Source organism: Rhea pennata, chromosome 1, assembly GCF_028389875.1.
Source record: "Rhea pennata isolate bPtePen1 chromosome 1, bPtePen1.pri, whole genome shotgun sequence".
Taxonomy (NCBI): Eukaryota; Metazoa; Chordata; class Aves; order Rheiformes; family Rheidae; genus Rhea; species Rhea pennata.
In genome coordinates this window covers 159,233,635-159,251,245 of record NC_084663.1, presented here as the reverse complement: position 1 = coordinate 159,251,245, position 17,611 = coordinate 159,233,635, and the positions used below count along the sequence as shown (strand labels likewise).

The window sequence follows — 17,611 nt, the reverse complement described above, 5'->3', positions numbered from 1 at the left end:
TACTCTTGGCAAGGGAGAACAGTGTGTAGCTCTCTGTGGCCCTTCTTCATGTTCACCAAGTACTCATCTTGCTGCTAAACTTTTTGTTTCTTCTTGTAGCCAGTGATCTCCATACATAAAGTAATTTCTGTGATGAGACTTTATTTACCAAAAGATGTGAATGTATGTGTGTGATGTATGTATGTATGTATGTAATGATGTATGTGAAACCCTACAAAAGAGACAGTATGCAGATTTTGAATCTGTAGTAGGAGGGAAAGCTGAGGAACTCTTCAGCCTGAAATGCCAACCTGAAATGGTTTACAACTTTTATGATGGTAAAAATTGCATATTTTTTCTTTAATATTTTTTTCTCTAAATAAAAATGTCATATTTCAGCCCAGTAGGTAGAATCTTGAAAGTTATAAATTTATGGAACTATCCAGAAATTTGGATATTTTCCATCAGCTAGTGGAAATTATATTCAGAAGTCCAGATGTCTCCTCTTTGGAGGAGTTAGAAGCATTTTCAGCTAAAGGAAGCAACTTTGCCCAAGAACAAAGAGATTATTTCCCATGCACTCAGACTTCTCAGGCATTAAAAAAAAAAAAAAAAAAAAAAAGAAAAGAAAAGAAAAAAGAAAAGCCTTTCTTATCCTGATAGACCACTTCTAAAACAGTTCACAGATTTGATAAACTTCCTTTCCAGATCCAAGAAGTTTTCCCCAGATTGTACTTTGTGATCTTTACCACTATGAAGAAGCTTTTTATCCTATTAGAATGGAGACTAGTGCTACAGAATCATTTGCTTGAAAGGAAGCTGATTTTAAAAAGTAGTATTCTCATGAATTAATTTATATATCTATCTTAGTCAATATAACTGTAGGTTACAGTTACAAAGCCACAGACAGTTGATTAGCAAAGCTGAAAAATGTCCTTGTGCAAAAGAATACAGCAATTCCAAGAGAGAAGTACAACTTGCTGCATACTTTGGTATTAAATTCAGATCTGGACCTTGCCCTCCTGACCACCAGTGTTGCAGAAGGAGGAATTATATGACTCTGTGGCACTTTGAAACGCAGGCAAAGCAGTGATCATAGTCGTGCCTTTCAAGATGCATGCATCCTGTTTGCAGATACACTTGACAAAGCTCAGCAAGACAGGACTGAACAAAAATAATCCCTGCTGGAGAACAAGACTGTCTTTCCTTTGATGGCCAGCAGCCAGATTCATGAGGTCACTTCCAGTCAAATGCAATATGAAGCAGGGCCATGCCAGCAGGGTTATAAGGAATCTCATGCCACCAGTGAAGCAGATCTGCTAAGCTGTGTCTGAGTTGAGGTTTTACCTTTACACAAGAAATATGAAGTTGTAAACTGCTAAATCCTGTTGGTTATTGCCATGGAATATGATGTAGAATTTAGCCAGTCTGGGCCAAAACCCCACTACGTTTATTCTTATCGGTGCTCTGATACCAGGAAGTCCAGTGAAAACATCTCTTGGCTAGTTGCCTACTACCTATCCAGGAAATTCCTCAGTTCCTCTTCTTCAGGAACTCCAGCGTCTGTAGCATTTCCTATCAGCCAGGGTAAATATTTTGGTGACATAAAGGAACCTCAAGATGAGGTGCTGAGAAATATCATTGTAACAAGGGAGCCATAAATACTTCCTCAGATTTATTATTTTGACAATTGTCTCTCTATATTAATGCAAAGGGTAACTCTTAGTTTGGGAACAAGTTATTTCAGTATCAGTATTGTGTATGAACTTTGCAGGTAGAGATAGTAGCTGAGCTAAGATACTCAGAGAATTTTGGTGTAGGCTGTCCTTGGTATGGATCTAGAAGTGACTAACGAGGAATGCATATCTACTCGTCTAGCTAATATATTTAGTATTTCCATTTTTCCCCTTGAGACAAACTGCAAAACAAAATTTTTAGAAACTGCTTACTTGATATTACATAACTTGTACCTAAATCAAGTAACCTTAGGTAACTTAAGCCTAAATTTTCGGTGTGTGAAAATCCAAGATTCTGATATTGCATAAGTTGTTTGCTAGTCAGTGTATTATACTTGTGTGAAGCAGACAGTTTCTCCTACTGTGGCCTTTGGAGGCCTCAAAGGTACTTCTCCCTGTTGATTTGACAGAGAACTGAGCACTTTGAGGGAGGTCTGGCTCACTGGGCACTTGAATTTTTAGCAGGCTGCATGCAACAAAATTCAGAAACATGTATTTCCACAGGCTGTGCAATATTGAGAAGTAGAATCTGGTTCAAATTTTAAGATTCTGAAATTTCCCCCAGAATAATGTAGTGAGCAGTACAGTCTACTGATGGTGAATAGTGAGCATTATAGCAGAAATTATTTTTAAGGAGAAGTCTCAATGTGATGAATTTATTATCCCTGTAGACTTCTTGCGGAGAATTCTAAACATTGAGAGTCAGTGTGGAAGAAAAACTATACCAAAATAATGTACTTTTGTCTTAATGGAGTTTAAACTCCACCTGCCTTGTTTGTTTGTTTGTTCATACCTTTTTCTCTCAGGCCTCAGTGGTGCTTGCCGATGTTCGTATATGGTGTTGGAGGCTGGATGCTGCTACTCATCAGAAAAGCTTGCAGTGTACCTTATGATGTTGTTACAAAATCTTGAAGAAAGTTGAGAAATTAAGATGAGGATAGCGAAATCAAAGTTAAAATGAATGCATTTTGCATAAAATAACTGAAATTTTTGCTTTTAATTTGCAAGTTTCAGGTCTGATTCCATGCTGTCAGGTTTGCTTCTTTAAGCTGAAGCTGATAAGAAGCAAGTTTCTTATATTAACCAGTAGCTAGTGCATTCAGACTACTGCAGGAACAGGTATAATCCTGCATATGGGTTGTGGTTTATCATTACTTATAGTTCACTTGAAGGCCTCTGTGGATGAAATAATATAAAATCTATATTATAAAATTATATATACTATTTATTTGGCATTTTTTTAATATAATTGGACTTTAATTAAGAATTGCTGAGAATGAGATGAAAGGGATGGTGATTATGTTTTGTCAGCAGCTCTCGCTGTTGCCATTCTTCTGCCAAACCACTTTTTCATCTGCTTTTCATCCTGTTTGAATTTGTTCTGCAGTCAGTGTTAACTGTACTCAAGAGCCTGTTATAACTTTATTGGTGTACCCAGTGTGTGAAGGCAAATCTAGAAAGAACTTAGTATGCATTTTCTCCTAATATACCATTTGACAGAAAAATGCATCTAGGATTTTTTTTCAAATACACTCTTCAACTATGTCCATAGCTAATGGTATTTTATATCCTTCATGACTATCCTATGAGGAAAGTGCTTCAGGTTAAAATGGTTGCAGCATGAAATCTCTGTTTAAAAAAAAATCTTCTTCTGCGTGTTTCTTTTTTAGAATTCCTATTACTAAATCACAGAGAAGTAGCTGGGAGCTCTCTGTGCATCTAGAAGATGAAGTTTACCCTGTTGCAGTTTCAAAGAATGGCTCATCGTTTTCTGTAAGTTCTGCTCATTTTCTAGGAAATTTTATGGATTGAGACAGTGTGTTTATTCCTGACTTCTCCGTCTGTTCGGTGACCTAAGTTAGATATTTGTTTCATCTGTAGCAGGCATGACTTGAGAATTACAATACTAGATTACTTAAATAGTGCTACTGTACAAAGATTTAACTATGCTCATGTCTGTGGAACATTTTTGTATCTACTTGTTTCTTAAATTAGTTTTCTAATTAACAACCATATTTAACAATGAGTTTAGAAGTAAGGTCTTATGCTTCCATTGTAGATATTTGAGAGCAAGAAAATAATTGCCATACCAAAAAAATTACATTGGCTTAAGTTGATGATTAAAAAAAATAAACAACTGAGCAAGATAAATCTGGAATGGAATTGTTCAGCAGCTTGATGGTAAAACTGTATGCAGATGTAGTAATATGCCAGTGTTTTGTGGTGTGCCTGAAACACTTCAAATGCATAAGCTACTGTTTTTTTTTCTTACAAATCTTATTGGATAATTACATAATCACTTAATACTGTCAGCATTAAAAGCAGAAAGATGGTACTGAGAAGGTAAGTGTATAAAGAGAAATACTTCGTAAATGTTAATGCTAATTCACAGTCAAGCTGAGACCTTTAAAAATGGGCAGTTGATTTGCATAGTATTTGTTGACCCTTAGGCAGAAGTTATCAGTGATCTAAAGGAGTCATTTTTTCTTAGGATCGAGGAAATGCAGGACTGTGAGGAACCTCAGAAGTTAGCTAGTCTACTTCTTACGGCTGTTGGCTACTCTTGTCAGCCTTTATTGAAAAAGTTTCTGCAACATCTGCTTCATAATATTTTTGGATGGTCATGATGTTTATACCTATTGCACATTCAGAATCATGAAAGTCCTATGAAAGTTGACATTTAGACAAAAATACAGTGAAGACAGTATTGTCTCAGTGATTCACATGCTTTGTTCAACTAAAATTTCTTTTCAAATGATATGATTTTCAGTTGAATTTCATCATGATTTTATTTAGCTGTTTTCACTTTCATGGATCGATATAATGAATATTTAGATTTCTCTTCTCTTTGGCCTTACTGGAGCAAGAAGACAGGTAACAAACATGTCCTTTTTTTATACTATCTCTACCTCTGTCACAGTGTTTCACATATTATACTCATGATGGCTAGGAAGGTAGAGAGTGCGAGTGGAGACCAGGGGCGCTTTCTGTTCCATATGGATCATGCTAGCTGTGCAAAAGGAAAGCTATAGAGAAGATCAGTAGTTGTGGTCAACATCTTTGTGAATTTTCAATTGCAAGTGTACTACCTTAAATGTGAAAGAAGGCGGTCATTTTTAGTTGTAGTTGTTATTTCTTTTAGAAGGAATTTCATGAGATCTTAAACAACTGTTTACTCTGTATCTAATGTATTGTTCTGTCCGTGGCTGTGACATTCATGCCACTTGTGGAATTCTGGCCTCAGGAGTTGAGGGCATGTTTAAGATTTTCACAGAATTAAATGCATATAATGGCTTTAACAGGCATCAGTGAACTTGGAGACAGCCTTGTGCTTAAAAAAACAAAACATCTCTGCTGGATGAGGTTTTCCTATCCACTAGTCTAATCTCCACTAGTTGGACCTCTCTGAATTAGGAGTTCGGTTTAGCACAGGAGGCATCTGCACCTGCTTCCCCATTCCCAACTTATTTTTTGAGTGACTTTCTTTGTCTTCGCTTAGTTATCTTAGGCTCAAGCTTATACTGGCTTAGTTATAATCAATCAAATTGTTTCTTTAGGTCAAACTGAGGAAGGTTTACAGACAGAGGAGGCCTAAATATTCTTTTATGCTTTTGTCTCTATTGATTGTGAAGATAACTGATAATACAGGCTTATCTATGAGTTGGTTCTGGGTTCCACCTGCAGCTGAGTTGTGAACTGCACTCTGTATCTTCAAGCAGTGCTAATTCTGAGAAGGGAAGATGAAAATGTAATACTGTTGTTGCTAATTCATTATTTTAACATACAGAAAAGCATATATAACATTCCATGTTACAAATCTGTCTGTTTTACAATTCTAGCTGTGAAAAGCCCCAAGTTGCTCAACAGCCTCAAAAACCTCCAAGCACCCTCACTGCCAAAATCAGCAATAGTTTAGGAAGTCAAAATGTGGGGACAACATAAAAGAAGTTAAATTTTATATCAAAATAAATGAAAAACAAAAAAGCAGCTTAAATGGGACCGTCAACAGTGCTTGTGTCATGCATCACTGTGAGCATTGCAGCTAACTTAAGCCCAGTTTAACATCGCTTATATTGAAGTTTCTGTCCTTTGGTTTGTTATTCAAACAGTAACACCTCCAATATAATCAAGTGGTCTGGCATAATAGACTAGGCAGGAATGGGTAGTTAGGCCTTTTTTTGTTGTTGTTTGTTTTTGTAAATTCCTTTGTCTCTGAAAAAGTAATTTTGGTCCCTTTTGCTCCTTTTTGTAAGTAGGGAAAGCGCTCTGAGAGAGCAGTGCTCTGCAGGAGTGCCATCCGGGGGCGGAATGACGGGCTGGCAAAGGTTGCTCGTGTCCGTGCATCCCTGGAGCGTGCTGCTGCTTTTACGTCTTCCTGTTAGGTGAGGAGACAGGAGTGCTGCCAGGGCGATGTGCACCACCTGTGCCTGAGCTGAATGAATACTTAAGCAACAGGGAGGAGGTATGAGATAGGAGCCAGCCTAACCGAAGCCTGTATACTTGGAGAAAAGATCATTTGTTATTTACTTTTATCTGGATAATTCTTACTTGTATCTGGAAAATTCCTTAGCTTGTGAAACAGATCCCAGTGGGTTGATTTGACTGATGACCATAGTGTCTATCCCCCTTAAACCTTAGAGGTGTAATGTTTTAAAAAGTAACTCCTCAGCCTGGTATTACAAAAAGCAGGTAATGATTTTTGAATACTAAGGCTGTGCTGGAGTTACACTTATTATTCATTGTTGCTGGACAAATAGGAGACCTTTTATTAACAATTTTCTTTTTTGCAGGGATTCTTTATTTTGTGTGTTTGTGCTGCAGACAAGAAAATAAACATGACAAATCTTCTGAAAATAGTATTCAAATTTTACAATGGAAAAACAATTGTCTTAACTTTTAAGAAGAAAAATCAGAGTAGGAAGGAGAAATCTTGTTTCTGATTAGGAGACGTAATGTACCATTAGAAATAACGGGAAAATTCAAAACTGCCTTTATTAACTTTGCTATCAGAAATGCAAGCCTCACTTTTTGAACTTCTGGATTTACTTTTTGCTGTTAAGTTGGTGTGACATGGGCTCCTGACTTTGTGGATTGTGTCCCCTTGTGGCCTGTGACAAAGATAGCTCGATCTGTAGTGCAGTTAGCTAGCCCGGTGGGAGGGCCACCTTCACATTCCCCTTCAGAAGTTTGCTCCTGCTGCAAACTGTGCATTGCAGCGGCTGTGTTCGCATTCTGATTTACTTTTTGTTTACCAGTGGGACTCTTCCAACAGTCCTTTCTTTTTTCTGTAACTCTTCTAGTCTTAGTCGAAACCTCACCAGCTCACAGCGTGCATTGCTTTGCTCTCTGTGTAGGGAGTATGAGCAGCAGGCTTCTCCACGGCTCCTGCTGCTTGCGAACAGACCATTCGTCAGCACCTTGGTCTGTGGGTCATCTGTGGTTTTCTTCCTTTATTGTGAGAATCTTAATGAGTTGTGCATTGCTAACTGCTATTTGCTGCTCAGGATTTTGATTTTTTTAACCATTCCTTTTTAACCACTTTATTAGTAACAGTGCTTCTTGATGCAAGCTGATCTGAGCACTTTAGAGACCTAGTTTCCCGAAACTCAAGGGCTTAGAAGTTACATGGTCAAATCTGAGCAATACTGTTTGCCTGAAGCAGAACAGACAAAGATATGATTAGTTTTCCTGTTTCCAGTGGAGGCTGAAAAGCTTTTACAAATCCTAATTTTCCTAATCCTCCTTTTAAAATAAAGATAACTCTCTTATTTTTCTGAAGCCAGCAACATATATGCTAATACTTAAGTTTGTACAAAATTAGTGTACTAGAATTTTCAAGATCAGACAGTTGTTTCTGATGTTACCCTATTGACTTAACAACATATGTTTTAGCAATTAAAGGATCCTAAGGACCTGGCTGGAGAATTAAAATCTATTTACTTTGAAATCTTCTCTTGTGTACCAGGAACTCACCAACTAAATTCATATAAATGTCATTTGTTCTTTTCTTTGTTCCCTGTCCTGTGTATTAGCTGCTAGGTGAACCTGCTGAATGACTGCTTATCATTTATCCATTTAGTTCTTTGGAGGACAGATGATCAGATTCTAGTTTTAGTTTAGTATTCTTCTTGTGCTCATCATTTTTCTTTTTGTCATTGGACGAAAAAATGCTACAACCTGATGAAAAGATGCTGCTTAAATAAAATTTGAAGGAGCAATACCCTTCTTTACGTAAGACTACTGTAAAACAGCAACAGACAGTCCGGAAACATCCCTCCACCTGGCTCTGAAATCTTTGTTTAGTCCGATTTCAGACAGGAATCTTTTTCATCTTGCCCTTTTTGGTGAATAGGACAATCTGGCTGTGAAGTGTGTGTACGTTTTGATTTTATAGATACAAAGACATAACCCAGTTGTCCTGTTGAAGGTTGGAGTCTCCTCTTTATTTATAAAGCTTGAATATTCTGCAGAGTATCAAAGGGCTAGAGAGACAAAAGTAATTGGGAACCTACATATGTTAAGTGTAGGTGGTTGCCATGTGGTTTCCCTCCACCATATTAAATTGTAATATTTTAACGTGTATCTAAATGTAATATCCTCTGCTCTTCTAAGCCAGGTGTAGACCACCGAAGCTGGATCAATGTTATGGTGCCTTTGTTGCCTATTTGCAGCCTTCCACTCTTAGCTGCTCAAGACTAGTGTGGAGACCCTTCCTTATAGACTGGAGCTCTCCTCCCTAGCCACTTTGTGAGCAGCTCTGAGCCACTGGTGTGTGGAGGACTTAAGTGTCATGATGAGCCTTGAGCTGACCTGTTGCAGTATAGATTAATTTTATGTAAGAAACAGTCTTTCTGTGAAATAATACAATTAATTTATAATAAAAAATAACAGCAAAGAATGTAAATGGCCTAAACAATGGAAAAAAGTACAGTGGACCAGGAATCTTATAAGGTTCTATTTATTGGATCCGCTGCTCTGTAGTTTACCCATTACAAAGTAAAGGATTTGTTGATGTACAAAAAAAGAAAGATAAACAATTACATGTAATTACATTACAATATTTTTCACTGCTATAACCCACTGTCTTTACTTCCTTCAATATTCTTCAGTTTTATTTTTGTCTGTTGTGAATGTCACCCAAGTTAGACAACTAAAGAATTGTTTGAATTAGTATCTTTCTGGTGGAGGAGGATGTAGGGAAAAGAGTGGGTCATCTTGGTTTTTGGCTACACCTTTCTGCTTTCAAAAAAGCACTACATGAATCTGGAGGTTCAAATGATGGATATCAGTAGTAAGTAATTACAATTTAGGAGGTACACTTATGTTTCATTTTATTTGAAGTTCATTGCTGTATGTGTGGGCTGAGATCCTAGTTTTAGTTCGACAAGGAATTTGTAGCTATATTTTGTGTAGTAAGCTGCATTCTTAAAAATTATTTTGGCATAGTTCTTTTTGTGCCCATTTATTTGCTATAATACAGGAATCCTCTGTCTTGAGAATTCTTTGTTGCTGATCTGCGTGATTTCTCTGCAAGTAACTGTTGTTATTTTTTATCATGCTTGAAAACAACCCTCTTTGTTAGTGTTCTTCATTGCTGTAGTAGATGCATACCTTCCCAGACCACTTAGCCTCATCTTCTTTTCTGTTTAGTTGACAAAGAATTTCCAGATGGTTTCAGTTATGAAGTAGCTTCTTATCACTGAAGTTGTGCTGAATGAAAGTTGTTTATTTTTTTTTTAAGCATAAGGTGAAATAGTTCAGAAGTTACTTTGAGCAAATGGAAATTTGATATGTTTCAAAAGGGGCCTGTACAGGTCAAACACTGAATAAGAGGACTAGAGAAAGCTCGATTACTTTTTCCAGATTACTATTAGAATGGACTATTATTTTTGCAAAATACTAGATCACTTCCCAAAGTCAAATTTAAAAACAAGAAAATATACAGACATGAATCTCTCTGGAAAAAAATCTGAAGCTTGCTCAGCCCAATGAAAAGTTGACTAATGAATGTTTTAAATGATTTATAGGAAAAGGGAATGTTTTTTTCTGTATCGTCTTCAATAGAAGTAAAGAGACTACTAGATACCTGTGTAGATGGGTAGTTATCTTGCGTATATCTTAACATTTTCATGATGAAACCTATTGTATAGCAAATAAATGAGAGCATAAGAGTGCAGGTCGAAGGTGTCGGAAATACAGCCGTGATTTAAATATCATTATTTAAAAGTACTGTTATCATTATTTGAATAAATCCTGTATTGTCAGCATAGAGTAATTAAGTAGCTATCTGTATGCTTTAATTTAGTTAGTGAATTCAAGCGTATCTATTTATGCTTAAGCTTTTACTTCAAATTAAAATGTAATAAACATTTTATTAAGAGCTCTACTATATTTGTTTGCTGTAAATTTTGTGACTAAGGGATATAATTGGTTTCAGCTGCAACTGAAATATGTAAAACATCAAATATAAGAAAAGAATAATATAATATAAAATCATAGCAATGATACAGAAAGTTGCTGTAAGCAAACTTGCTCCACATTTAATTCATTAAACACAAATGTGAGTGAAGCAGGAGCACAATTTAGTGTTTTGTACCATCTTTCCTGTAGTCTGTGCAAGTGAATAACATGGTTCTTCATACCTATCACTTTAAAACTAATAATCTTAAGAGAATCAATAAAGTAATAGGATTATTTTTATTAATATTCCCTGTACTTTATATTTCTGGTATGGTCCAGGCATGCGATAATATACAGCTAATTGGCCATGTAGAAGACATATGAGAGCTGTGTCAATAGGGATGAAAAGCAAATACTTGTAAGAATTAAAAATAATGAGGGGTAACCAGTAAAGATTTAAATTAACATTCTCAACAGAAATAAATGAAGCTTTTCTCTCATTTCAAAAATATATATTGGAATATTATATATGTTACATTGTTAAACATATAGAATAAAATATATCGTCATTACAAAGTCCTGGGTTGGTTTGAATGAAGTGAAACAGCATGTATAAAGATACAACTGGAAGGGGCAGATCTTTACTAGTCCTTACAACTATAAGCAGAAAATGCTTTTCAGAAAGTGGCTGATTTTACTTGTGCAATAATACACAAATTCTCAGTTGCATTATATGTGCAGTTGTATGAACAAAACTTTTCACTTCTACAGCTGCTTGTTTTTCTAGTCAATGTGTGTAATAACACCTTTATGCTGTGAAAATATTTTATGATAGAAGTACTGTTCTGCCACAGCTGATTTTGCATGTCATTTAATTACAATACAAAATAATTTCTTCAGTGCCAGGAGTTAACCATCTTAATTCAGTTAGCCTTTTTTGGACTCATATTTAAATAAAATTCATGAATTTAATTTAGCTAATGAAGGATTTAAGAAATAGTATGGATAATAAAAATACACACCAAAGCACATCATCTCTTGACATCAGATGCTTGCTTCTACCTACCTGATGTCTTCAATTTGTAGTTATTTTTAAAAATATGTTTGAATACGTAATTCCTTTTTGAAGAATTTACAATTAACTTTTGAATATAAAAAGGCCCAGATTTTTTTAAAAAATCCTATCTTTACAAAAAAGTGTGATAGCCATCTTCTGAAATTGCCTTCCTCTTAGTCAGATCCTTATTTAATTTGTTAAAAAGTATAGAAATGTAACTGCCTCTTCTCCTGCTAGTGAAACATAGTCCCAAATATCAGATTAATCACTATCTAATGCATCTCTATTTCTGAGGTGCAAAATATTCCTGTTTATATTGTTCCTAGAGGTATGCACTATAATTCAATTGGAAGGACAGAAAATTGCTTTGGTGATCTTTTGAATTATAGTGCTTCCTTGAACAACATTTTGTTTGAGATTTTTCTTAATTAAAGAAAACTATGAATGGTTTAGAGAAAAGGGCCTTCAGAAGGGGTGAAATCTTGATTCTTTAGGAGTTGGTGTAAGCAAACTTTTTTCACCTCTGCCCTTCCACCATTTTCTGTATAGAGGACAAGAATGAAGGGAATGCAGTTTCACCTCCTGTCCTCCAGTTTAGCTCATCTTTTCTTTCACATGCTGGCCGTTTACCTTTAGCTATATCTAAACCATTTAAAAGATCCTATACTCTTCTCCTTGGTAGCTGGTAACATGGAACATATGTGAACAGCTTAATTTGAATTCTACTGCCATTTTTGATTAGTCTTTTAATTCAGATTCTGAATTATAGTTTCTGTTTCCAGGACTCTTGGTGTTTTTTAGAGTGGCATTTTAATACAGTATGCATAAGCTAGCCATGTAGTAAGACCGGAACCCATGATTTCCATCCTTCAAAGAAATAACCTTATCACCGCAATAGTGTTTCCACTTGTTGACCAACTGTGGCTTTGTGGATCCTGCTTTTTCTCCTGTGCTGTGGCCAGTGTCTGTGGGAGGGGTAGAGATTGCCGTGTCCCATCCTAGTTGGTAGGGACGATCTCTTCTGGGAGGCAAGCACTGTGGACTGAACCCCTGGATCTGAAGAGAGCACTGATCCTAGTGTCTGACTCGGGAGGGCAAGTGCTTTAATCATTATGTTCCTGTACAGGGATTAGTGACTGCTAACTTTGTTTTTTGAATGAAAGTAGCCTTGGCTTCAGTATCTTGTTGTAACCTCTGCATTTCTGGGACTGAGTCTCTCAGAAAATTTAGATGTTGGGGCAAGTTGTTCATGAATTATGAACAGTATTATATAAGATACAGAGGTAAAAATGCTTAGGCAAATATTAGGTGTGCTTGTATATCACAGTAGACCAGATACATTCTATTTCTTCCAGTATCTGGACTGCATGGTTTTTTAGATACTTGTTAAACTGGTGGTTATGTGTAATGAACTGGTACAATACAAGTGCATATTTGCTGTATAAAAGGAGGTTGTTGTTACGGGTTTATTTGTATATCTTGTGCTAGTTTACTCACACAATACTGAATAAACATATAGAGAAAATGTCTACAGGATTCATAACTAAAAAGAATCTGAAAAGTAATGAATTTTATAGTTTTAATAATGTGCTCAGTCTTCTGGTTTAGAGCAATGTAATAACTTGGTAACAGTAGTCATGTAGTAGTCTATCATATACTCAGGTTCTTGGTGATTTGTAGCTCTGCTATAAAACTTACGGTAACCATATGGTCTGGCACTGGTACGTAGCCTGCAAGGAATGTTAAAAAAAAAATACAGCAAAAGGTCTGAAAACTTAGAATGCGGAATACTTAAAAAGCAGGTATACTCTGTTTGGGTGTTTACTTTTTTTGTCTTAGAATCAGGCTTCTTTTCATTATTTTAAAGTAGAGTTCTAAGAGGACAGAAAAGGAACTAGTTTTTTTTACAGTGATTACTTCTAGAGTAGTAGATGAAGACTGGCCTAGTGCATAGTGTCCTGAGTTTTACCCATACAGATGGCTTCATATGGTGAGTTTCTGTGTTATGAAAATGGACACTAAATTCTGCATGGGTCATGATCCAACAATTCCAGGAATTCCAGTGGACAAGAAACTGAAATATAAATTAAATATCAGTAACCGTATAGTGCAATAGCATACCATTTTCCTTTCATGGGTAAGTCTCTTTTCTAGTATAAAGCACCTAATGGATCCTGCCACCTTTCCTTTACGGTCGTCCTTTGCTATAAGGTTGGAAACTTGACTGCTATCTTTTATTCATTTATGTGCCATGCAAACTTCAGATCCTGTGCTAAAATAGTCATATCATTATTTTCTGCTTTCTAAAAGCAATACCTACATGAGTGTCATGTGGATCCTTTACTATTGAATTCACGTCCAACAAAAGTGGAAAGAAAAAGCCCAACCAGTTCCTTCCTGTCTCCCCAAAATCCCAATTACACAACTGCCTCTCCAAATTTTGCAGAATGAATGGATTAAAAAATGTTGTGAGCTCCTCCTGCTGGTTCAGCAGCAGCAATAGTTATATTTAAAAGCCCACTAATGTAATGTTAAGAGTGTGGCTTATTACCACAAAAGCAATAGTTAACTCTGCAGCTTCTGGATGGCATTTCATCTTTAATTCTGTTCTCTGAGCAAATCTTAGCACATTTAAAATTCAGCATGACACACTACTTTGGGATCTCTTGATGCTTTGGCGTAAGGGGGGACTATAGGGTCGTTGCTGCTTTGAGTTGTTTTCTTAGCTCTAAATTTCTTTGCTGCTTTTTTTCTTTAATTTAAAGTAAGCCAGACTATTAACATTACTTTAATGTAGCTTTTGTGGCTTATGAAAAATAATGCTGCTGTAGTGGATAGATGTGCGTCAGCTGTGACTTAAATGTTTTGATGTAGTCTTCTCAAAAGATAGACTAGAAGAGCTTTCCTTTGAAATATGTGAAGCAGTTTTAGACACAGCTTCTCAGATGGATCTAATTAGTCTTTCATATGGACTGGATGTCCGTTTGTTGCAGCTGAATTCTCATTTCATTCACCCATAACTAGAAACACCTCGCTTCAAACGTGTTTCTTCAAAGAAAGGAGGGTTTAGGGTTCCATGTTTTACTGCTTTTTGATGTTGGTTTCCCTTTAACTGAGAAGACCTTATGTTTATACAACTGTTATTATTAAGAAAATATAGCTTTGTTCATGAGAGTTCATTTGGTATCAGTGTTGGCTATTGGTAGAAGTCCGAGATCTGTGGAATAGATCTTGCTATATGAGACTAGTGGGACAGCTGTATGCATGGCTATTAAGCTCATTCTAAGAAAGATTTGAATGCAAACGGAATATCCTAATAAAAGTAGGGAACCTGGGTTGTGGGAAGATGAAATAAAGATTAGAACTACAAGTCATTAGACATATAAATAAATAGTAGTTCTATTTATTATTTATATACAGTAGCGACCTGTACAGTACCTCTACAACAAAGAATATATGAAAGCTGTAGTGATGAACATCTGATTGATCAGTGTAAAATATCCAATAATGTACTGTGGTTGATGCCTGGGGAAAAGGAGTCAGGGAAGGGGAGATGACAGATGCTCTGTCTGTGTCTGTTCCCCCCGAGGCTGCTCTGTGGACGTGATGTCTCTTAGGCTAAGGGGAATCAGTCAGCAGAAACAGGCTGATACTGTGCTACCTGTACTTCTTGCTCCCCAGCAATGTAGCTGAGCTGTTTTTCCCCCTTGGCAATTGCCATTCATCATCTTCTGTTCCTTGCCAAATGAAGGGCAGTCCTGCCCAACTGCCTCGGATGGTGTCTAGGACACATTGGTATGAGAGAGACCACTCCTTAGATGCTTGAGAAAGTCCAGGGTCACTGCAGTACTGGATGCTCAGGTAGTTGTGTAGCGTATTGGGTGATGTGGTGGGCTGTGAGCGGTGTGGCATTAGTGGAACCAGTTGGTCTGTGAGGTTGTATGTCAGGTCCTCTTTACTTGTCTGCTGCTGTAACTTCAACTTCATTGCTGGTCACTGTAATACCTTTTCCTGTGCCTAGTCTCACCTAGTCATTTCCTCTATTTTATCCTTACATGGAGTTTGTTCTCTTTTTTGAAATCCTATGTTCCTCACGTGTCCACAGGGCTTCTTCATATTCTTATTTGTCCTACCAGAAGGGCAAGGAGTGACGCGGTCTGGATCTACCGTGGAGTTACGTATAGATTGACCAGCCCAGCTGCTACATGACCAAATTTTGTGTGTCCTTCCAAGAGATGAATGGGGGCACTCATTTGGCTTTCTTCTCTGTGCAGCTCTGATTTTCATAAAAGGATTTTAATATTTGTGCTTAATTCTGGGCAGTGGGTTCAAAAGTTGTATGTGCATGTGGTTTTATAGGGACTTACAAATAGGTAGTAGATTTTGTTACTGCCTTTTCCTTGGATGATCAGCCTAAAGATACTGTGTAGTGTTTTTTATCTTTTGTATATAGGAAGGAGGGAAAGTAATACGTAATATTTGCAGAGCAACTGTATCTTGTACAGTATTTTTTTTTTACACTGAATAAAAAAGAAAGCAATTTAAGTAGTCATAAGCCACTGTCAGTGGATTGTTAAATTTTCTGGAGAAAATGTACACATCTCAAGGACATGCTATAAATTGCAATTAACTGAAAACCGAAAGAGACCTATAGCTCCATAGTTCTAAAATCATATGTTATTTTAGGCAGTATTGTGTGCATCAATCATTATTTCAAAGATTGCAATTCCAAAATCAAGCACTCGGATTTGAGGGATGCCAGATGTCAGGTGTCTGTGCAGCTCAAATTTTCCCATATATGCATATGCATATTTTCTCATAATGCATATGCATTCTGCAATAGTGTTAATTAGGTGGCTGAATGCAAAACCCCTGTGCTGTTCAGTATGTAACAGGCCAGCCCTGGATGTTTTCCATAGTTTATGTAGTGAAGGAGAATGCTATCTGTAGACTTTTGGTTCATGTAAAGAGGGACAATGGGTGAGGGGAAGGTAAGAAGAAAAAGTTTTAATCTTATGATTAAGGTGGTTATGTGCTGACCTCTCTGTTCTTCCTTGCTTCTATCAAGAGCTTGTCAGAGATGCTAGCCATATTTCTGAAACCATGCTTTTTAGATGTAGTTGGTTTTGTATATTCTTCATTCTTTGGGTCTCAAACTTTGTATTGGAATCAGTCACAGAAATGCTGAATGTAGCTTCTGGGGAAATCAATAGTATCAAAACACTTAACGTTATATAGCACAAAGTACATGTGCAACATCTATTTAGTAGGATTTTTTACTGTAATCTGTTGATGTCTCACTTCAGCTACTAAATGTGTGAGATGATGTGAATACGGTGAAAATCAAGTAATGTTTCACTGATGTGAAAGAGTTAAATATGATGTGAGCTATGAAAGGTAAAATAAAGAAAGTATTTCTGCCTGGAATAAGGCTTGAGTAGTATGCAGTAAGGCTACATGAACAGTTTGGAGAGTAATTTCCTTAATGAAGATTGTTCAGTAACTGAACAATGGTGAATACTTCCAAAGTAAATGAACCACTATGTTCAAGTCATTTGAATCTTTTTAGAATAGATATGCACAAGAAGATGAACTCAGGTAGTTAATTCTTCATTTTACTGTCCGCATAAAGTAGTGTCTGAATTTAATGAGTGTGTGTGTGTGTGTGTGTGTGTGTATATGTATGAGAGAGAGAGAGAATTCCCTAGGTTCCTATGTAATAGTTATTTCTCTTTTTTCCACAGTTTGCTTTGTAATGTAATGCTGATACTTTTGTTAATTGGGTTGGACCCACTAAGGTCATTGCATAGACCTCTGCAGTGAGCTGAGGGTGTAATTAATTGCTATTGGCAAGACTGCCATTTAGTAGAAATGAATGAAATACTTTGCAGTTTTGCTTTTGCAGGTATTTTGTAATTGGAGGGAAACAGTAAAGGTCAAGCACTTGAGTTCTATTTCAAACTAAACGTCAAAAGGGTAGTGGTCTAATATGCAAAGATTGTTCCTTCTGCATGTCTAGTTCTTACTGCTCCTTCCCACTAATGTCTTTTTCCCTCACCTGTGTTTTTCCAACTTATCCCTTTGTTCCAGTTTCATTCTTCTCGCTGGTCCAAGTTTCCATGCCTCAATCTTTGCAGTCTGGTCTGTGCTCATTGTCTGACCGGTCTGAGTATTTCATCTGGGCTTCCACTCACTTAGCATTCAATCTTGGTTCTCTTCTACAGAACCTTCTCCCCTGCTCCTCTGGCCTCCTGTCTTTCATCCATGCATTGATCCTCATTTCCATTTTCCCATCTCAGGACCTCTGCATTGTTTTTGCTTATCCTCTTTACTCTCCCACACCAGCTGTTCAGCCAGGCCTTTTCCTAAGCTTACTCCTTAAATAGTTCTCTTTTCCTTCATCCCATGCTTTTTAGCCACTCGTTCTTTACACAATTGG

At 36.7% G+C, this 17,611-nt stretch overlaps 1 protein-coding gene across 2 annotated transcripts in view; it reads left to right on the top strand.

The window, feature by feature from the left end:
- PCCA (propionyl-CoA carboxylase subunit alpha) overlaps positions 1-17,611 on the top strand; it is a 294,626-nt gene that overhangs the window by 178,023 nt on the left and 98,992 nt on the right. For both annotated transcript variants that reach the window (XM_062566813.1, XM_062566814.1), the window contains exon 19: positions 3,386-3,488. In XM_062566813.1, the coding sequence (XP_062422797.1) occupies positions 3,386-3,488 (103 nt within the window). The remainder of the gene's footprint in view (positions 1-3,385; positions 3,489-17,611) is intronic.